The sequence below is a fragment of the Lynx rufus genome, unplaced genomic scaffold, assembly GCF_022079265.1.
Source record: "Lynx rufus isolate CCGP_SWC_20201006 ecotype Redwood Valley unplaced genomic scaffold, mLynRuf1.p SCAF_2, whole genome shotgun sequence".
In the NCBI taxonomy this organism is placed as follows: Eukaryota; Metazoa; Chordata; class Mammalia; order Carnivora; family Felidae; genus Lynx; species Lynx rufus.
Window position 1 is genome coordinate 157,387,115 of NW_025814834.1, and position 23,455 is coordinate 157,410,569.

Sequence of the window (23,455 nt, forward strand, 5' to 3'; positions counted from 1 at the left end):
TGTATGCCATGAGCTACATGCACGCTTTTGAGCCATGTCTCTGTCCCATTTTTATATTTCTGTTTATTTTCTTCCTCTCTCCAACACTTGAACTGGGATTCTTTCACTTAGAATGTAATTTTAGGGGCACTCAGATGCCTGAGTGTTGGTTTAGCATCCAACTCTTGGTTTTAGCTCTGCTCATGATTTCACGGTTTGTGGGATTGAGCTCCATGTGGGGCTTTGTGCTGAGTGTGGAGCCTGCTTGGGATTCTCTCTGTCCCTCACTGCCCCTTCCCTGCTTGCATGCACAAGCACATGCTCTCTCTCTCAAAATAAATAAACATTAAAAAAAAAAAAAAAGAATGTAATTTTAAAACAAAGTCACAATCCTACCTACACACTCGAAATTATATCTTATTGGCATTAAGTTCACTAGAAAAATAAAACTGAAAGAAAAACCAGGAAATATGATAGAACATTTTCTGTTGACTATTTTCCAAAAAATATGTAACCATATCATATTAATACACTTAAATGATTCTAAGAATTTTTTTTTAATTTTATTTTAATGTTTATTTATTTTTGAGACAGAGAGAGACGGAGCATGAACAGGGGAGGGTCAGAGAGAGAGGGAGACACAGAATCTGAAACAGGCTCTGGGCTCTGAGCTGTCAGCACAGAGCCCGACACGGGGCCCAAACCCACGGACCGTGAGATCATGACCCAGGCCGAAGTCGGACGCTCAACCGACTGAGCCACCAAGGCGCCCCAATGATTCTAAGAATATTAAAGAAGAAATTCACACGTTTCCTAAAAAACCATATAAAATGTCCATCTTACCGATATCATTAACAAGGGAATTAGAATCAGATGCCCCCAGGGTAGCTTCGAACTCCTCTTGGAGACGATATGCTCTTTGCAGGAGAGCTTCAAGTTTATGGATAAATTCAGTACTAATAATATCCTACAAGGAAAAGAAAAGTACACACAGCAAATATTAGATTCTAATGTTAAGATTCTCAATACCTTCCACTCTTAAATGAAAGACAGAGAAAGCGTGGGATATGAGGAAGGTCCATTGGGTGGTGACAGCACTGGATTCTGGCTGTGTCTTTGGCCAAGTCACCCCAGTTCTCAGGGATTCATTCAGCTTCTCTACCTATAAACTTAAGGAGTGGGATTCGACCAGGGGTTCTCAAAGTAAGATCTCTGACCAGCAGTATCAGTATCATGTAGGAAGTTGTTAGAAATGCAAATTCTCAGGCCCCACCCCAGCCACTGAATTAGAAACTCAAGTCTGTTTTAATAAGCCTTTCAGATGACTCTAATACATGCTGAAATTTGAGACTCACTAGCTGACATGATTGGTAAATATCAGTCCAGCTCTAATTCTGTGCGACCTTTATGAATATAATGGCACTTAATTAAAACGAGGCTTTAAAAAATCCCTTTAGAAGTCATAGTAATTCTATATATTCTTAGAAAATCAGGGAACTTGATTATGAATTGCAAATTTGGGATTTAATAACTAACTGAACAGAAAAAGCCCAACAAGACATACCCCTCCACACATACACTCTTAGTCCCAAGGGAGAAAACAAACCCATTGTATTAAATGCCACAAAAAAGAGGCACCTGGGTGGCTCAGTTAGTTAAGCGCCCAACTTCAGCTCAGGTCATGAACTCGCAGTTCATGGGTTCGAGCCCCACATTGGGCTCTGTGCTGACAGCTCAGAGCCTAGAGCCTGTTTCAGATTCTGTGTCTCCCTCTCTCTCTGCCCCTCCTCCACTCATGCTCTGTTTCTCTGTCTCAAAAATAAATAAACATAAAAAAAAAATTCAAATGCCACAAAAAGCAAGTAAAATGAATCAACATTAAACATTGTTCAATTCTTCCAATATTATAAAGGCCACTCTCAGGAGAATCACCCTTACATCTACACTTTCTTCAGCAATGGCATCTCCTGCACCCAATTTAATGGAACTACAGGCTTCATCTTCAGCCTGTCTATTTCGAAAGGTGAGAGCCTGCTCCCATCGACGTAGCGCCTCTTCAAACAATTCCATACCTATGAATTAAGAACAGAATGATTGTAAACAAAAAAAATCATTGCCAAAATAAAATCATTTGGGGCTGAAATCTTTTTCATATGGTTATCAACAATGGCATAGTCTGACTGTAATTTTGGCACTAAAGAATAATCTTATGCTCACCTGATTTCATAGCAGAATTTTATTTTATTTTATCCTATTTTATTTTATATAATTGATTTTATATAATTGATTGTACATAATTATTTTATTTTAAGTAGGCTTCATGCTGAGCATGGAATCCAATGCAAGGCTCAAGTTCATGACTCTGAGATCAAGACCTGAGCTGAGATCAAGAGTTGGACACTTAATCGACTGAGCCACACAGGAGCCCCTTCATAGCAGAATTTTAATTTCTCAATATATTCTAGGCCTATGGTGCTAGCCAACCAAAATTCAGAGAGAAATGACCAATATGTTTTCTTTTATTTAAAGTAACTCAAATATATACAGTGCTTGGGATTTTTCTAGAATAGTATCATGCATTCACCAAAAGTCCAACAATGACTAATTTTTACATTCACACAACTATCCTTCAAAATATCCACCTAAATTAAAAAGTAGGTAAATAGAAGACAGTAGTTGTTAAGCTATCAGGTTTATAAGAGGTTGTCAGAAAGAGAGAATAAAACTAAGAAGAAATAGCATACTAAGTCTACAATAAAGTTTTGCTGTGTCGATTTGGATAAATACAGTATTGCTGAGTCAGTTAAAAATCTACAAGACCACTGCAAGAACCAAACAAGGGTTACAGTCTAAGTAGAAATTCATATCCCCTCAGCTATACACAGCTTTTGTGGGAAAAAAGGTATGCGCTTCTTTTTCTCCAAGTAAAAAAAGTCTTACCAAAATAATTATGTACTTCAAACAAAACCAAAATATTTCAAAACTTCAATTTTTCTAGACATATAAAAGAAAAAGATCTTTAAAAGCTGCTTAATCTGGGGGCACCTAGATGACTCAGTCAGTAGAGCATGCAACTCTTGATCTCAGGGATGTGAGTTCAAGCCCCACATTGGGCATGGAGCCTACTTAAAATAAAAATTAAAAATAAATAAACAAACAAACAAATAAAACAAAGCTGCTTAATCTGGGCAAGTCAGTCTCAAGATGTTTTCCATATATAGTAGTTAAGGAATACCTCTCCTCTAAAATCATTTCTTCAAGTTCTCTGAAGAACCTACAACCCTAAACAAAAAAAGTGTTATTTAAATACAACTTACGCCTTTCCTTCTTATGTAATGTAATTTTCCATAGCAAAGAACCAATGTTGTGTAGATCTTCTTTCTAAAAAACCTATACACTTAAAAGACAATTAATTATATCACCATCTACTCTCCTTTCTCCAAGCTTTACAATTCTAGTTCCTTCAACCTTTTCTCACTCCATCTACTCTCCAGCCATCTGATTATTTTGGGTAAACATTAAGGAAGGGTGATGTAATCACAGAATAGTCCAAAGATAAAAGCTGCCTCCCAGGAAGAATTGTGTCTCACCTCGTTGCGGCACAGGGCCCAAACCACCACATATCTTCAGTTTTGTAACAGGAATTCAAACATATTTCACTAATACATTCTTTTAATGTCATCAATCTAGTAAAGGGAATTCAAATAATAGGTGGGTGATTAGATGACCCAGAGGGCTTCTACCAATCTTAATTCTATGATACTGAGACTCCCTGCAGCTTCTCTGGTTTTGCTCTATTTCTCTACAATTCTAACTCCCAATAATCCAACGGAAGCTGTTAGTGTAGGTTTATTAGACTTAAAGTAATCCAAAAGCATAGCTTAATTCTCAAGAGACCTTTGGAAAAGATGGCAAAAGAACTACTCTTACATCTTTCCCCATAGGCAGGAATAACTATGGTGATACTCCAGGAGATGATACAGTCTAACTCTTCTAGAATGTGGGAACATATTCAGAGGTACACAGTCCTTCTACAAATCATTATCTCCTTTACTGTTCATTGGCCAGGGCTATATCAAAGTTTTTTGTTTTGTTTTTGTAATTAGTATGCACTTCCATCAAAAGAAATACAGCCTGAAATAAAGTAGCAAACACAGAAAAGCATTTGAAAAAGTATTTCAATCTAATTCAATTCTTTTTTCTTTTTCTGGGCTCCAGTGATACTCTAGACATACTCCTTGGTCAAGCCAAGAGGAATACTAAGATGTGAAACACAGTCCTTTTTTTGTTATAAAATCATTCCTGGATATAAGAATACAGGGCACCTGAATGGCTCAGTTGATCAAGCATCTGACTTTGGCTTAGGTCATGATCTTGCTGTTCCTGAGTTCGAGCCCTGCATCAGGCTCTGTACTGACAGCTCAGGGCCTGGAGCCTGTTTCAGATTCTGTGTCTCACTCTCTCTGCCCTTCCCATGCTCACGCTCTGTCTCTCAAAAATAAACATTAAAAAAAATTTTTTTTTAATACAAATGATAGCTAGATAAAAAACAGATTAAATAAAGTGGACTCTGATAGACTCATTAGATAAGAACCAAGAGATCAGGTTAGATGAGTGAAACAGACTGAATAATAGCCACCCAAAAGTATCAGGTCCTAGTCTCTAGAACGTTACCTTACAAAGAAAAGGGGTCTTCGCAGATGTGACTGAATCAAGGAATCTTAAAATTAATTAAGAAATTTAACATGGGGAGATAACCTGGATTTGGTGGGGCCTAAAACCAATCACAACTGTCCTTATAAGAGGCAGAGGGAGATTTGATATACACAGAGGAGGTGATGATGGGAGGTAGAGACTGGAATCACACGGCCACAAGCCAGAAGCCATCAGAAGCTGGGAAGGGCAAGGAACAGATACTCTCCTAAACTGGAATTGTTGTTGGAAGCATAGCTCTAATGATACCTTGATTTCAGCCCAGTGATAATGATTTCAGACTTCTGGCCTTCAGCACTCTGAAAGAATGCGTTTCTGCTGCTTAAAACACCAAGTTTGTGGAAATCCGTTAGAGCATCCTCCAGAAATAGGTTATATTATATACACCATATTCAACAGATACAAGAATATTTAAAAATTACGTTGCTTCTCTTAGAACAATTCATCATTATTTAGTTTCACATTAAATGTAAGCATAACATCTTAAAACATTATTATGTTATTCCTACCCATCAAGTATAAGTTCTCAGGAGTGGTCACAGGAATATTAACAAGTTTAACATCATCTTCATCTGCTTTGTCCCAGGAGTTAGAATTGCCGCAAGCACAGCTATGACAAGAATTGACGCTCTGGACCTAAAATTAAAATCGACAGCAGTGACTTCAAAATCTCTTTTGTGACAGTATTTTGCCATCTTTTATATTTACAAACTATTTATATAAATCCTATTCCAGGTAAAACAACCCATGTAATCCCCACCTGAACAAATAAATCCGATTATATTCAAAGTTAGGAGTCATACGACCCTAAGTATTTTAAGCCTTTGTTTGCTCAAAAATACACGAATAGAAGAATATTTCCAACAAAAATCAGTTATTTCCATTAGAAATCAAGCAGCTACTTTTACAGTTTACTGTTTTATTAAATATTTGCTTATAAATTTTATCCACACCTACTCTGGTTTGAGGTAACTAGCTTATTTCCGCTTTAAAAATTATTAACAGTGCTGATTATGCTAAACAATAACTAAAATTGAAAAGCCTCTATCATCTTCCCTTCCTTAGCAAGGTGCACTGAGCCAATCATTTCAGTCATCTTTATGTAGATGACTCCCAAGTCTCTGCCTCCAATTCTGTCCTTTTTCTTTTTTTTATTTATTTTTTTTTTTTTTTAATTTTTTTTTTTTTTTTTTTTTTCAACGTTTATTTATTTTTGGGACAGAGAGAGACAGAGCATGAACGGGGGAGGGGCAGAGAGAGAGGGAGACACAGAATGGGAAACAGGCTCCAGGCTCTGAGCCATCAGCCCAGAGCCCGACGCGGGGCTCGAACTCACGGACCGCGAGATCGTGACCTGGCTGAAGTCGGACGCTTAACCGACTGCGCCACCCAGGCGCCCCCTTTTTTTTATTTTTATTTTCAGAGAGAGAGAGAGAGAGAGAGAGAGAGAGCGCGCGCGCATGCAAGAGAAAGCGAGGGAGAGGAGTAGAAGGGAAGAGACAAAGAATCTCAAGTCGTATGCTCAATGACTGAGCCACCACCCCTCCATTCCTGTTGCGTTTTTTTTTTTTTGTTTTGTTTTTTTTTTTTTATTTTTGGGACAGAGAGAGACAGAGCATGAACGGGGGAGGGGCAGAGAGAGAAGGAGACACAGAATCGGAAACAGGCTCCAGGCTCCGAGCCATCAGCCCAGAGCCTGACGCGGGGCTCGAACTCCCGGACCGCGAGATCGTGACCTGGCTGAAGTCGGACGCTTTAACCGACTGCGCCACCCAGGCGCCCCGTGTTTTTTTTTTTTTATGTTTATTTATTTTTGAGAGAGAGAAAGTGGGAGTGGGGAAGGGGCAGAGAGAGAGAGAGACCAGAGAATCCAAAGCAGACTCCACGCTGCCAGCACAAGCTTGACGTGGGACTCAAACCTGCAAACCGTGAGTTCATGACCTGAGTTGAAGTCTGATGCTCAACCAACTGAGTGACCCAGGTGCCCCCAAGTTCTGTCCATTTTAAGGGTGCCTGAGTGGCTCAGTCGGTTAAGTGTGACTTCAGCTCAGGTCATGATCTCGTGGTTTCCAAGTTTGAGCCCTGCGTCGGACTCTGTGCTGCCAGCTCAGAGCCTTGAGCCTGCTTCACATTCTGTCTCTGTCTCCCAAAAATAAATAAATGCTAACTTTTTTTTTTTAAGAAGTCTAAGCCTGGGGTGCCTGGCTGGTTCAGTCGGTAGAGCATGGGACTCTCAATCTCAGGGTCGTGAGTTCAAGCCTCAAGTTGGACATGGAGCCTACTTAAAAATATATAGGGGCACCTGGGTGGCTCAGTCCATTAAGCATCTGACTCTTGATTTGCCTCAGGTCATGATCTCATGCTCCATCTCACGCTTGAGATTCTCCCTCTGACTCTTTGCCCCTCCTTTGCTTGAGCATGTGCACACACACACTTGCTCTCAAAAATAAAAATAAATAAACATCTTTTAAAAATTTGACATATTTAAGAATGGGGCAGCTAGATATTCCAACAAAACAGAGAAGCCAAGTACAGAATATGGTGTTTAATAAACTATTTAAAATAATGACAATACATGATGGTACAGACATACACTCCCAGAGATATATATGTAAGAAATTACCGATGTTGTTTGTCTCTAAGGATGGGAACCGAGAGGATCGGTAACATATTTATCACTGTACATTTTTTTGCCTCTTCTTTATTTAGTAGCAAGTATATATCCTACCTATTTAACAAAATTTTTAAACCATAATAAGTCAAAAAAAATACTAACTTTATTCCTCACTTGTCAATCAATACTATATTAATGCTTCAAACAACAAGGTGAGGAACTCCACACTTGGCTTCAGCAAGCCACATACTTTTACCTACGCAAGCTCATCATCTTGTGACCTAGTACAAAGTCTGGCTGTATCTTCCAGCTTTTTTGCAGAACATCTAGTTTTTTTGTTTAGATTTTTTGTGTTTTTTTTTAAATTACTATTTTAGACAGAGAGAGAGAGAGAGTGCAAGTGGGGGAAAGGGGTGGGGGGAGGGAGGGAGACAGAAGGAGGAAGGGAGAGAGGGGGAGAGAGATGGAGAGGGGGGAGAGGGAGGGGGGGAGGGAGGGAGGGGAGAGAGAGAGACAGACAGACAGAGAGAGAGAATCTTAAGCAGGCTTCACACTCAGCACAGATCTCAACCTAGGGCTCCATCTCACGACCCTGGGATCATGACCTGAGTGGAAATTGAGTTGGACGCTCAACCTACTGAGCCACACAGGCGCCTCAGAAATATCTAGTTTGAAGCAATACTTCAGATCAGCACTATTCTTACAGGACTCCATGTACCCATATCACTTGCTTAAAGAAAGCTGGAAGCAAACTGGCTGGTTATTTACCAAAAGGGAAGTTTTACTTGCCTAAAGAAAATAGACTCAATAAGATGATTTAAGGTTCTTTCCATACTAAGAGCTATCTATAATTATATGACATTTAAAAAAATTTCTTTTTCTTTTTTTAAGTTTTATTTTTATTTATTTTGAGAGAAAGAGAGCAAGTGGGGGAGGGGCAGAAAGGGAGGGAGACAGAATCCCAAGCAGGTTCCACACTATCAGTGCAGAGCCCGAAGCAGAACTTGAACCTATGAACTGTGAGATCATGATTTGAGCTGAGGTGAAGAGATGGATGCTTAACCAACTGAGCCACCCAAGCGCCCCTATTATTATATAACATTTAAACCAATATATAACAATAGACACAAAAACAAACCTATAAAATAATAAATTTTTTTCTTTACTTACGGAGGCTAAACTCTGTGCAGAACCTGAGTATTTACTGAAAAGTCCTCCATTAGCATAGTTACAAGACTGAGATCCTTTGTCTTTGGCAGAACTTAAAGATAATGTCAAATTTTGTCTACTACTGGAACAACTTGAACCTATCAAACAAATATATCAATAATATTAGAAGTATCAGTAACTCCAATGACAAATTTCCGATAAAATTTCCAAGTTTACATTATATTCCTTCAGAAAGCTTCTAATTTTAAAACTCATTTCCCTCAACTGTGTAAATTATTAAGTGTACAGCATTATTAAAATCTACCTCTCTTTACAATTGTTTTTAACACTGCTAAAATATGCTTCCTAAATGAAGAATAAACTATTCCTCTAATTAGTGTATTTGATATGACATTTGAATGACCTATTATAATCAGTTTAAAATACTGGCAACTATGAATCTTCAAGTTATAAATTAACAAAATATAAGCACTTCCTTTCCTGAATTACATCTGTACCATGTCCATATTGCATTACATTGTAATTAAGTTTTTTCTTTTTCTGTATCCCCTAACCATCTATCTATCCATCTATGGCTGACATTGTATCTCAGTCTATTTTAATGCAGCAGTTAAGACACTACTCAATTCAATTCCTGGGACGTGTATGACCCTAAGCAGGTCACTTAAGTTTTCCTTATCTCGATTTTCTTTATGTCTAAAATGGAAACAATAACACAGGATATAGTCCTAATTCATAGAATTGTTATAAAAGTTAAACAATGTAGTGAATATACAGCATTTAGCACTAGGCCTGAGATCTAATAAGATCTCATTAAGTGAGAGCCATCATTACTGTAATGTTCACTGTACTCGGCACAAAATAGTCATTCATTAATCATTTGCTGGAAAAATTAATCACAAAAGCATATGATACTCTAAATAATAAATTAAAAATAATTATAAGTTTTAAAAATAAGAAATTCAGCATGCTCAAGAAGTTATTGGGTTTTTAAAATTTTTTTTAATGTTTTATTTTCAAGAGAGAGAGAGACAGAATTTGAGCAGGTGAGGGGCAGAGAGAGAGGACACAGAATCCGAAGGAGGCTCCAGGCTGTGAGCTGTCAGCATAGAGTCCAATGCGGGGCTCAAACTCACAAAGCGTGATATCATGATCTGAGCCGAAGTCAGACGCTTAACCAACTGAGCCATCCAGGTGCCCCAAGAAGTTATCGTAATTGATACAACATGGCAACATGTACCATATCTCTAACAAAAACTACAGGTCTTTTAAAAGCCAGCAATTTTACTTCTATTTATACACTAAGAAAATAATCAGATAAGTATATTCAAAGCAAGAAAAACATTCTAAAGGGACTAACAGGGAATTGGTTAAATAAATTAGTGGATATGTTTACAAATTTAACACTAAGTACATATTAAAACGATAGAAATATATTTATTGACCTAGAAAAACAATTTTATATATTGTTAAATATTTTAAAAGCAGGCTACAAAAGGTGTAATCATAATTTTATTTAAAATACATACATCATCTACTTGTACATAATATAAAATTGTGTATCTCAATAGACTTAAATGCAAATAGAAATGGATATATGCCAAAGTATTATAAGTCATTACTTCTGGGTAGCAGAATATCAAGTGATTTTAATTTTTTGTTTGCTTCTCTGTATGTTCTATTCTTTCTAAAATTAATCTGTATTATCTGGGAGTTAAATATTAAGGAAAGACATTTTGGAGGCTACAGCACAGAAATCACTGCACTCCAGTTATGATTAATATATAAATCTTTCTATGATTTAAATATAAACTTTCTTTGTAGACTCAGTTCAGCTATCTCCACATACCTTTGTCTGACGCTGCTCTTTTAGTGTATTCAAGTATGAGGTGCTCTGGTTCCCATGGTAATATTTTTCCTTTCTTCTTTCCACGTCTTCTTTTAAAGTGACGGGCCAGAAAAATTACAGATACGGCACTCACTGCAGTTACCACAAACAGCTTTTTTGCTACTGGTGAAAATCTTATCTGGAAAAGATGTAGTTAGATTGAAAAAAAACTTCTTATATTTGTTCACTTTAAATAAAGATGTAAGAGGCAAACTTATTCTTAAGATAACCTAGTTCTAGGGGCGCCTGGGTGGCGTAGTCGGTTAAGCGTCCGACTTCAGCCAGGTCACGATCTCGCGGTCCGTGAGTTCGAGCCCCGCGTCGGGCTCTGGGCTGATGGCTCAGAGCCTGGAGCCTGTTTCGGATTCTGTGTCTCCCTCTCTCTCTGCCCCTCCCCCGTTCATGCTCTGTCTCTCTCTGTCCCAAAAATAAATAAACGTTGAAAAAAAAAAATTTAAAAAAAGATAACCTAGTTCTAACTACTATGAGAAGAATATTACTTCACTCTTTGAATGACAGCTCAAATGAAAGCTGTCACTCTTTGAATGACATTTTGTTTAAAAACAAACAAAATGTACTAATATATTAATTTCTGGAAGTCTTAGGTAAATAAACAGTATTACCACAAACATCAAAAGGAGCACAAAATAATTCAACCCCATTAAAACCTGTTGAACAACTAATGATTAATTCATGCAACTAACTGAATCATAGCAAGATTTTAAATTACAGGAATGATTAATTCAGAGATTTATTTATGTATTTATTTTTAACATTTATTTCTTTTTGAGAGAGAGAAAGAAACAGAGCATGAGTAGAGGAGGGGCAGAGAGAGAGAGAGAAATGGAGACACAGAATCCAAAGCAGGCTCCAGGCTCTGAGCTGTCAGCACAGAGCCCTATGCAGGGCTTGAAACCATGAACTGTGAGATCATGACCTGAGCTGACGCTGGTTGCTTAACTGACTGAGCCACCCAGGCACCCCAGTTCCGAGTTTTAAAACATACCAATTTTTTTTAACTATCTGGAAATTTGAGCAAACATGAATTAACTTAATTTCTAAATAGAATCTGAATAAGCCCTTTTATGCATGAATTATTCAACAAATATTTACTCAGCATTTTACAAAGTACCACACTGTGCTATGAAAATTAGAATTAAAATCTTATCGTAATTCTATTCAACAAGCAACTATCAAATGCCTTTCATTGATCAGGAAGCACTAGGCATAGAGGACACAGATCTTGCCTCCTTCAAGCAGTATGTTATAGTAGAGACAAATATATTCACAAGTAATTACAATATAGTGTGATAAATACAGTAACATAAGTATACACTAAGTATTCACATCACCTTCACATAAGAGGTAACTAACTTTGTCTTGGGAGACAGACACAATCACCTAAAATACAGGAGAACTATAAAATAAAGCCATAATCTTGGGGTGTAGAGGGCTGGAGAGAGTGTCACTTTCAAATGAACAACAAAAACAAGCCAGACAAATGGCAAGTTCTCAATTTTTCTTGAAACCATCACAATGCTGAGGACAGAGGGCAATCACTTGGCCCCAAAATTAAGGAGACACAGGTATCTGCAGGGAGAGATAGGGCATAAGCACTGGCATGCAGAGATAAAACACAGCAGGACATCAGTAAGAAGAGTTCAGCTAGTATGGCTGGTAAATTGGTGGAGACAGTAGCATTGGTGAGAAAGGGTAAAGCACCCCCAGGAGCATGGGGGATGTTGTAAATATGGGCATAATCCATACTTTTTGCAGGTTTTATCTTCACGAATCCCACCAGGCACTACTCACAGAAAAGACTGCAAGACTCCTAAGTCTCCCCAATGGTGCAGAACCGAGGGAGGGAAACAGGAGTTTCTGTGGAGGGTCATAAACTGCATCAATACCCTTCTCTATTCCCTCAAAAGAACAAAAGACATAAACTGTAGGATGCAGCTTTAACTTTCAAAGGAAATACATACCATTAAACACTTATATTAAAGAAGGTGTAAAATCCATAATCTGAGTTTTTACTTTAAGAAACTAGAAAACAGATGAACAAATCCAATCCAAAGCAAGTAGAAGACAGGAAGTAATAAAGACTAAACAGAAATCAATGAAGTAGAAAACTAAATCAATAAAATCAAAAGCTTATTAAAAAGAAATCAATAGATTCACTCCTGGCTTTTGGCAAAAAAAAAATAAAAATAAAAATTCAGTAAAACTGACAAACCTGAAGCCAGTCTGACCAAAACAAAAAAGAAAGAGAAAGAAAGAGAGAAAAGATGAAAAGACACATATTACTAAAATCAGAAATGAGAGAGGCATTGTCACCAAAGACCTCACGGATATGAAAAGTATTACTATGAACAACTCTATGCCCATAAATTCACTCTGGAAGAAATAGATAGAATGAATAGTTACATATGTACTAAAGAAATTGAATTTGTAGTTAAATAAAACCTTTTAACAAAACTATTAGGGCAAATTCTACCAAATATTTAAAAAAGAAATATTAATTCCATTCAATGAGGGACTACTTCCCAATCATATGTGAAGCTAGCATTACTATTAATATCAAAACCAAAGACGTTACAAAAAATTATAGACAAATATCTATAATGTAGATAGATGTTTTTAAAAGTCCTTCACAAAATAGTAACACATTGAATCCAGCAACATATACAGGAGATACTACAGGAAATAAATACTACAGGAAAGTCTGGGTGGCTCAGTCAGTTAAGCATCTGACTCTTGGTTTCCACTCAGGTCATGATCTCAAGGTTTGTGGAATCAATACTACAGGAGAGTCTGGGTGGCTCAGTCAGTTAAGCGTCTGACTCTTGGTTTCCACTCAGGTCATGATCTCAAGGTTTGTGGGATCATGCCCCGCATCAGGCTCCATGCTGACAGCACTGCTTGGAATTCTCTTTCTCTGCCCCTCCTTCCCCTCTGAAAATAAATAAACAAACTTTAAACAAAAAATGAACACTATATATGACCAAGGAGTGTATATCCTAGGAATGCAAATCTGGTTCAACATTCAAAAATCAATGTAATTTACCATAATAACAAACCAAGAAAAGCCATAATATAATTTCAATAGATTCAAAAAGAACATTTGAGGGGCCCCTTGCTGGCTCAGTCAGTTAAGCATCTGACTTTTGGTTTTGGCTCAGGTCATGATCTCAGGAGCACACTGGAGCACAGAACCTGCTTGGGATTCTCTTTCCCTCTCCCTCTGCCCCTCCTCCGCTTACTCTGTTTCTCTCAAAATAAATAAACTTAAAAATTAAAAAAAAATTTAAAAAAAGAACATTTGAAAATATTCACTATCCACTCATGATTTCTTAAAAACTCTCAGCAAATTTTATACAAATGCATGAATATTCTAAAAATCCCTTTCAATGAAAGCAAGTAGATTTCCTTTCCACACTGAATAATTATCTACTCAGAAGGTGTTGCTTTATTGAATGAGGGTGTCACACCTGTTCCAATGTCCACTTGTTAAGAACCCGTTGGACTTGGCTTTGATTTCTGATTGAAGAAGTAAGTGAGCCCCCCTAAATTTGGCAACTCGTAGACCCTGTTAGAAAATGGTGTGTGGTTTTGGTTTCCACATTATACAATATATAGGGAAATTGGAAGGAGTTCAGAGAACAGAAACAAAATGATTAAAGGGTTGGGGAAATAAGGAGCTGGGATTATTTTATCTGAAGAAAAGCTTTCAGGGAAAGCAAGATGGTGTATGTGTGAGTGTGCATGTGTGTGTGCCAAAGACAGAGTCAAAGAAGCCAAATCTTAAAGGCTATGTGTTTGAGCAGGTTTGATTGGCCTTTGTAGGCCATCTGGAGTCTGGTGGAGGGAGTGAGGAGAAGCTGGTCTGCCTTACCAATTACTGGGAAGGAGGATAAGCAATTTAAGAGAAAGAGGGGGGACTTGGCAAGAATCAGGCAGGAATTACTTTAGCTAGGGGTTCTGTCTCAGACCTACTTATATTATAATCTTCAAATGTAGCAAGAATTTTTGTCTACATAACCCTTACATTTCAGCTTCTACTAGATTTGAAAAATATGATTAGGTATAGTATATCTAAAACTACTTAATGATAAGCCATGTCCTATTTCTCTCCAACTATATGATGAAATCTTGAGATAAAGTTTTTCTTCGTCTTCTCAAAGAAAAAAATAAATAAAAACTCTCAGCAAATTAGGATTAGAAGGTGTGTAAATTAAATAGCATCCCCTCAAAACTCATGTTCACCTTGAAGATCAGAATATGATCATATATGGGGCACCCAGGTGGCTCAGTTGGTTAAGAATCTGATTCCTGATCTCAGCTCAGGTCTTGATCTCAGGGTTGTGAGTTCAAGCCTGGTATTGGGCTCCACACTGGGCATGGAGCCTACATTAAAAAAAAAAAAAAAAAAAGACAGAAAAAGAAAAACAGAATATGATCTTATTAAAAAAAATCTTTGTCGATGTAATTAAGGTAAGAATCAAGATGACATTGCATTGGATTAAGGTGGACCATATGTCCAATGAGTGTCTTTATAAGGGATTAAAGGACACATAGAGACAAAAAGGAGAAGGCTATGCAAAGAAGAAGACAGAGATTACAGTTATGCTGCCACAGCCAAGGAATGCCTGAAGCGAACAGAACCAACATCATATTAGAAGTAACAGCCAGTGCCAAAAGTCAAGAAAGAAGAATAAAAGAAATACACATTGGAAAATAAAAAGTAAAACTGTCTCTATTTGCAGACAACTTGATTGTCCACATGGAAAATCCCAAAGAATCTCCCCGCAAATCCCCTAGAACTGGTAGGTAAATAGGCTACAAAGTCAATGATAGCAATAAGCAAATGGAATTTGACATTAAAAAGCAATACTACTGGGGCACCTGGGTGGCCTAGTCAGTTAAGCATCTGACTTTGGCTCTAGTTATGATCTCACCGTTAGTGAGTTCAGGCCCCACATTGTGCTCTCCGTTGACAGTGTAGAGCCTGCTTTGGATCCTCTGTCTCCCTCTCTCTCTCTCTCTGCCCTTCCTCAGCTCGCATGCATGCCCTTTCTCTCTCTCAAAAATAAACATAAAAAAAAAAGCAATACTACTTATAACAGCACCAAGTAAAAGAAAAAATAGAGAAAATTTTAAAAAATTCAGTTAACAACAAAACACTAATCAAAGAAATCAACAAAGATAAAAGGAGATACATCATGTTCATGGACTGTAAAATGTCATTCTCTCCAATTTGATCTACAGAAAATAATAAAAATCCCAGCAAAAATTTTTGTAGATATTGGCAGCTTATTTTTTAAAAAATTAAAGGCAAAGGAAGTAGGATAACCAAAATAACTGAAAAAGAACAAAGTTGGAGAACATACTCTAGCCAATTTCAAGACTTAACTATAAAGCTACAATAATTAAGAGAGTGTGGTATTGGTATAAACATATAGATCAGTGCAACAGAATAGAGTTCAGAAATAAACCTGCAGAAATAGTTAATCTATTTTTGTTGAAAGTAAAAAGGAAATTCAAGGAAGAATTTTTAGAAGAAAACAGAAAATCTATGTAATCTTGAAATCACCCAAACCCAGAAACCACCTGGGTGTCCTTCAACAGATAAATGGATACACGTTACATCCATATAATGGAATACCCAGCAATAAACAAGGACATAATATTCAGATACACAACAATGTGAATGGATTGCAAATGTATTATGTAAAATGAAAAAAGCTAATTCCAAAAGATTATATGCTGTATAACTCCACACTATATACAATAATTCATGCACAGATCATAAACTTAAAACTATAAGGACATAAACTCTAAAACTATACAGTTCTAGAAGAAAGCATAGGAGAAAATCTTTGTGAACTTCCACTGGGCAAATACTTCTTAGAGATGACACAAAGCCTGATTTATTTTTTAAAAAAGAAAAGTTGACAAACGGATTTCAGAATCAAAAACTTCTGCTCTTTAAAAGGCACTGTTTAAGGGGGTACTTGGGGGGCTCAGTCAGTTAAAGCATCGGACTTTGGTTCAGGTCATGATCTCACAGTTCGTGGGTTCAAGCCCCACGTTGGGCTCTGTGCTCACAGCTCACAGCCTGGAGCCTGCTTCAGATTCTGTGTCTCATTCTCTCTGCCCCTCCCCAGCTTGTGCTCTGTCCCTCTTTCAAAAATAAACATTAAAAAAACATTTTTAAGACACTATTTAAAAAAATAAAATAAAATAATAATTTAAAAAGAGGATGTCTGGATGGCTCAGTCAGATAAGCATTCAACTCTTGATTTTGGCTCAGGTATTGATCTTGCAGTCTGGAGATTGAGCCCCTTATGGGGCCCCCCTACACTGAGCATGGAGCCTGCTTGAGATTCTCTCTCTCTCTCTCTCTCTCTCTCTCTCTCTCTCTCTCTCTCTCATAAATAAATAAATAAATAAATAAATAAATAAATAAATAAAGGCACTTGGGTGGGTGGCTCAGTTGGTTAAGCATCAGACTCTTGATTTTGGCTCACATCATGATCCCAGGGTCGTGGAATCAAGACCCACATGGGGCTCTGCGCTGAATGTGGACCCTGCTTGGGATTTTTGTCTCTCTCTCCTTCTCTGTCTCTCTCCCTCTCACTCTCTCTCTCTCTGTCCCTCCCCTCACTCACACTCTCTCTAAAAATAAAAAATAATAGGGGCGCCTGGGTGGCGCAGTCGGTTAAGCGTCCGACTTCAGCCAGGTCACGATCTCGCGGTCCGTGAGTTCGAGCCCCGCGTCGGGCTCTGGGCTGATGGCTCAGAGCCTGGAGCCTGCTTCCGATTCTGTGTCTCCCTCTCTCTCTGCGCCTCCCCCGTTCATGCTCTGTCTCTCTCTGTCCCAAAAATAAATAAACGTTGAAAAAAAAAATTTTTTTTTAAATAAATAAATAAAAATAAAAAATAATAAAATAAATAGATAAGAATAAAAGTTAAATAAAAGGCACTGTTTAGAAGTAGAATAAGCAATCTACAGACTAGGAGAAAATAGTTGTAAATCATATGTCTGAAAAGGAATTATACCCAAGGTATATAAAGAATTCTCAAAACTGAATATGAAAACAAAAAACCCAATTAAAAAATGGGCAAAAGCTCTGAACAGACACATCAACAAAGAAGACTTATGGATGGCAAATTAGCATATGAAAGCATGTTCAACATTACTGGTCACTAGGGAAAATCAAATTAAAACCACAAGAAGGGTTCCTGGGTGGCTTAGTCAGTTGAGCATCCAACTTAGGCTCAGGTCATGATCTCGTGTTTCACAAGTTCAAGCCTTACATCGGGCTCTGTGCTGACAGCTCAGAGCCTGGAGCCTGCTTTAGATTCTGTGTCTTCCTCTCTCTCTGCGCCTCCCTCACTTGTGCTTTGTGTCTCTCTCACTCTCAAAATAAATAAACATAAAAAAATTAAAAAATTAAAAAAAAAACCACAAGATTCTACTACATACCTATATTAGAATGGCTAAAATTAAAAGACTGGCCATACCAATGATATAGCCACTTTGGAAGAAGTCTGGCATTTTCTTTAAAAATTAAATACATCCCTATCTTGTGATTCAGTCATTCCACTCCTAAGTACTCACCCAAGAAAAATGAAAGCATATGTCATACAAAGACTTGTATTGGGATGTTCTTAGCAACTTTACTTACAATTAAAACACAAAACAGGAAACAACCTACATGTCCACCAAAAGATGAACAGGTAAACAAACCGTGCTGATACATACAACACATATATATTTCAATATAATCAGACTACTTGAAAAAAAAACAGGCAAAAGAAAGTACATATTATATAATTCCATTTTATATAAAACAGAAAATTCAAATTAATCTAGAGTGACAAAAAGCAGATCAATGGTTGCCTGGGGGGAAGGGAGGGAGGGGAGTGGGACAAGGAGATGCGAAGGGAGAGATTACAAAGGGAAATAAATTTTTGGAGCTTATGGATGTATTCATTAATCTGATTGTGGCAAGAATCAAGAATTGCACAAGTACATACAAATGTACGTCAAAACTTAAATTGTAAACTTTTTTTTGTTTTTGTGAGAGAGAGCATCGGAGAGAGTATTCCAGTATTTTCTGGAATACTAGAAATGATTTACTTCCATTTACCATTAGCATTTGGCCTCAAAGACTGTGGTCCAACAAAAAAATTAAAACTATTCTTAAAACTATTCTTACTCTACTTTTCTTCCAAGTCCATTTAAATTCCTTCAACACTATCCAGAAAAAGTAGAACATTCCAATATTGCCTCAAATATTTTCCCTTAATGATCTTTAAGAATTGGGGCACTTGGGTGGCTCAGTTCGTTAAGCATCCAACTTCGGCTCAGGTCATGATCTCATGGTTTGTGAGTTTGAGCCCTGCATTGGGCTCCGTGCCGACAGCTCAGAGCCTGGAGCCTGCTTCAGATTCTTTGTCTCCCTCTCTCTCTCCCGCCCCTTCCTGCTTGCACTCACTTGCGCATGCTCCCTCTCTCTCCTCTCTTTCAAAAATAAATAAACATTTAAGAAAAAAAAAAAGAATTGGGGCGCCTGGGTGGGTTAGTTGGTTAAGCATCTAACTTTGGCTCAGGTCATGATCTCACACTTTGTGAGTTTGAGCCATATGTCAGGCTCTGCACTGACAGCACAGAGCCTCACTTGCCCTCTCTCTTTCTCAAAAATAAATAAACATTTTTAAAAAAAGAATTATTCTCTTAAGCAATGTCTCTACTACAGGTATCAGCAAATTTTTATTTCTTTCTGTTTCTATGTTTTTCGCTCTGGAAACATATTTTCAGTGTTCATAGCAATTAAATGAGATTTGGAAAAAAACAGCAATTCCTTGAATTAGGATACTAAAGATCCAATGATAAAATAAATTCTAAAAACAGCACTATTATTGGGATACCTGGATGACTCAGTTGGTGGAGCGGGCAACTCTCAATCTCAGGGTTGCGAGTTTAAGCCCCATGTTGGGTGTAGAGATTACTCAAAAATTAAATCTTAAAGAAAAATTCTAACATTTTTATTTTATATTAAATATAAAAAGAACTCTATTATTAAGAATACCTTAATTTTCAATATATTGTATAAACTGCCATGACCTCATTACCAAAAAAATATTAACCTTAGATCAAATGTAAAGATTATTTACTGCAGGAATAAATGTAAGATAACAAAATTAAGACCTCCATTAAAGAAAATAATCTATCAATACAGGTCCAGTCACAGCTAAGTGATCATGTCTGCTTAAACTGTCAGCTCTACTATATCCAAGGGCACTGAAGTTAGAGAACTATTCTATTAAGAGATAAAAGTACAAAATTAAGGGGTCCTTGTGTGGCTCAGTCGGTTAAGTGTCTTGATCTCAGCATCATGAGTTCAAGCCCCACATTGGGTTCCTCACTAGGCATGAAGTACATAAATAAATAAATAAACAAACAAACAAACAAACACAAAATTAAAGCTACTCCATCAGGCATATAATGTGTTTTACTAATATAAATTCAAATACAATAAAAATCAATTCACTTTTGTTAAGATCTAAGTTCTGTTTATATATTATTTTTATATTAAAAAACCACCGAAGTTTACAGTCCTAATCTCATGAAAAAAGAAACCTTTTCCATGACAAAAAAGCAACAAATTCCCCAGAGAAAGATGTTTATCCTAAGTAATCTACACAAGGTCTGAAAGTCTCCAGTATCACTCCTGCCTATATCATTTCTTGTTTTGTTACTTTTTTTCCCCACAGGAAGGTCAATTACTTTCATATCATTGCTTAGAACACTGGAAATACAGCATCCAGAATCCTAAAGCTCAGAGGAACCTTTTGTGGTGATACAGTCCATTTCGTGACCTCCAGACAAATGAAAACTAGACACATCCTATTCATTCAACATGAATTGAACATCCATTTATGGCCTAGACACTGAGAATACAAAGGAAAAGAACACTACTCCTTATGCTCAGATTTCACAATCCTCCCCATTCCATAACCTGATGCCATTGTTAAATGCTCTTGTCAAGTTTCCCCTGCCATCTAATGTATTCTGGAAGACAAGGAATAATTAGTCATACACAAGTCTCCGGCTCCAATAACTTTATTTCCCTTTACTCAGCATAAACTTCTTCCCAGAACTAAGTTGATCTATTCCTCAAACACAGTACTTACAACACCTTTTGGGTGGGGTGGGGGGGTCATTTCTACAAATTTTACTGAGGTTCTCAACTCAATTAGGGCTGGGCCTGTATCTAGATCTTGCCCACCACTTTATATCTGGACTGAAACACAGTAGAGGCTTAACAAATATACTTGGAATGAATCTCTCTGATAACTAGAACACACTGCATTCAAACTGTAAACTCTGAACAAACAGGAATAACATCCTCCTCATAGGGTTTTTGTGAATAGAGATAACCTACATAAAGTAGTATCTGACACATAGCAGGCATTCAAAAATGTGAGAAATTATTTAATGTTAATTTAATTTAAAAATTTTTAACAAATCTTAGTTTGAAATAATTTTACATTGACAAAAAAGTTGCAAAGATTGTAGATTTCCTATATACACATCACTTAAGATTTTCCTGATATTAACATCTTATATTAACACAGTACTCTTGTCAAAACTAAAAAATTAACATTAGTACAATATTATTTTTTTAATATTTTAATGTTTACATATTTTTGAGAGAGAGAGAGAGAGAGCACGAGTGGGAACAGAGGGCAAAGAGAGAGAGAACAAGAGAGAGAAACCCAAGCAGGCTCAATGCTGTCAGTGCAGAGCCCAACATGGGGCTCGAACCCACAAACTGTGAGATCATGACCTGAGCTGAAACCAAGAGTTGGCTGCTTAACCAACTGAGTCACCCAGGCACCCCTACTACAATATTACTAACTAAATTATATAGACTTTATTCTGATTTCACCAGTTTTTCCACTAATTTTCTATTTCAGGACCAACTCAGGATGTCACACTGCATTTAGAAAAATTTTTATTTTAAGTACTTTGTCTTTCTCACTTAACACTCTGAAGTTGGAGAACCAACTAAACTACTTACCACTTTATGTTGTGGTTTCCCGATGAAAAACACAATCTGCTTGTATTAACATGATACACAGTGATATACCAAAGTAATCCTTAAGAAAACCACAGATGCAAAAGACACTTAAGTATTTTGTTTAAAGTATGCATTCATTATTTTTTAAAGATTTTATCCCTAAGCAATCTCTACATCGTGGGGCTCGAACTCACAACCCCGAGATCAAGAGTTGCATGCTCTATCAACTGAGCCAGGCAGGTGCCCCTAGAGTATGTATTCATTAAATTAAAAAACAAATACTTGGAAAATGTATTATTCCTTAAATAAATGACACAGGGAAATAGGAGTCAACATTTATTGGGGTGCTCACTCATTTTTATTGTATGTCAGACATGGTAAATTGGCTTCAAAGAGGTTAAGCAACCTGCCAAAGGTTACACAACTCTACAGTGGTGAAACATGAATCAAGATACATTGTAGAAAGTGTTTAAATCCATTCATGTTATACATCATATATTAAAAATACTACAGGGGTGCCTAGGTGGCTCAGTCGGTTAAGCATCTAACTTCAGCTCAGGTCATGATGCCACGGTTTGTGAGTTCGAGCCCCACGTCAGGCTCTGTGCTGACAGCCTGGAGCCTGCTTCAGATTCTGTGTCTCCTTTCTCTGCCTCTCCCCCTCCCTCACTCTGTCTCTCAAGGGTAAAAAAAAACATTAAAAAAATTAAAAAAATAAAAAACTACAGTCACACCAATGACATATCTCACTATGCAATTAATTATATAACTGAACTGCATCCAACATGGCTTCTCAATCTTTGGAGGCTGAACTAATGAACAAAAAAATCTTACATGTCTTTTTTCATAAAAAAAAAAAATCAATCCGGGGTACCTGGGTGGCTCAGTCAGTTGCAGTTCCACCTTTAACTCAGGTCATGATTTCATGGCTTGGGTTCAAGTTCAAGCTGACATTGGGCTCTCTGCTGTTAGCGCAGAGCTCACTTCAGATCCTCTGTCCCCCTGTCTCTCTGCCCCTCCCCCGCTCATGCTCACGCACTCTCTCTCCCTCTCAAAAATAAATAAACGTTGAAAAAATATTTTTAAAAAATCAATATAATTCTAAAGTTATAGAATTGTCCAAACAAGAACTCTGAGCTTTGGGGTGCCTGGGTGGCTCAGTCAGTTAAGCCTCCAACCCTTGATCTCAGCTCAGGTCATGATCTCATGGTTCGTGGGATCAAACCCCGTGTCAGGCTCTGGGTTGACAGTGCAGAGCCTGCTTGGGATTCTCTCTCTCTCCCTCTCTCTCTCTCTCTCCCTCCCAAAATAAATAAATAAACTTAGAAAAAGAAAAAGAACTCTGAGCTTGGGGCGCCTGGGTGGCTCAGTTGATTGAGCGTCCAACTTCGGCTCAGGTCATGATCTTGCGGTTTGTGAGTTCAAGCCCCGCATCGGGCTCTGTGCTGACAGCTCGGAGCCTGGAGCCTGCTTTGGATTCTGTGTCTTTCCATCTCTCGGCCCCTCCCCTGCTCATGCTCTGTGTCTCTCTGTCTCTCAATAATAAATAAACATTAAACAAAAAAATTTAAAAGAAAAGAACTCTGAGCTTTTCCTTGGCCCTTTCTTAGCCCTTTGATGCTGTTCAACCTGTAACTTCTCTTAGTGGAGGAGTCAACAAATTTTTTTTCGTATAGGCCAAATAGTAAATACTTTAGGCTTGTGGAACATATGGTTTCTACTGCAACCACTTAACTCTGTTAAGTGTTAAGTGTAGGTCAGAAGCAGCCACAGATAATACACTAACAAATGAGTATGGCTGTGCCCCAATAAAACTTTACTTGCAAAACCAGGTGGTAGTCTTGATTTGACTCAGAGGCTGTAGTTTACTGACCTGCCTTAGAGCACTGATAGCATGGAATGAGTTTTGAATACTAAATACCATGACTAAGAGTATAGAACGTATACTTCAGTTTACCTGCAATGACTCTTCATATTATTTTTTAAAATATTCCATGGGAC

The 23,455-nt window shown here is 37.5% G+C and overlaps 1 protein-coding gene and 1 non-coding gene across 2 annotated transcripts in view; one reads left to right on the top strand and one right to left on the bottom strand.

Annotated features, from left to right (window-relative positions):
- The window catches only part of MIGA1 (mitoguardin 1), a 106,537-nt gene that overhangs the window by 71,668 nt on the left and 11,414 nt on the right, over window positions 1-23,455 (bottom strand). Inside the window, exons 3-7 of the mRNA XM_047084581.1 lie at window positions 10,326-10,503; window positions 8,477-8,613; window positions 5,202-5,328; window positions 1,918-2,051; window positions 823-946 (exon numbers count right to left, since the gene is read on the bottom strand). Of these exons, the coding sequence (XP_046940537.1) occupies window positions 823-946; window positions 1,918-2,051; window positions 5,202-5,328; window positions 8,477-8,613; window positions 10,326-10,503 (700 nt within the window). The remainder of the gene's footprint in view (window positions 1-822; window positions 947-1,917; window positions 2,052-5,201; window positions 5,329-8,476; window positions 8,614-10,325; window positions 10,504-23,455) is intronic.
- Window positions 6,892-6,964, top strand: TRNAE-CUC (transfer RNA glutamic acid (anticodon CUC)). Its single transcript has one exon. It is a non-coding gene; the product is annotated as a tRNA-Glu (tRNA).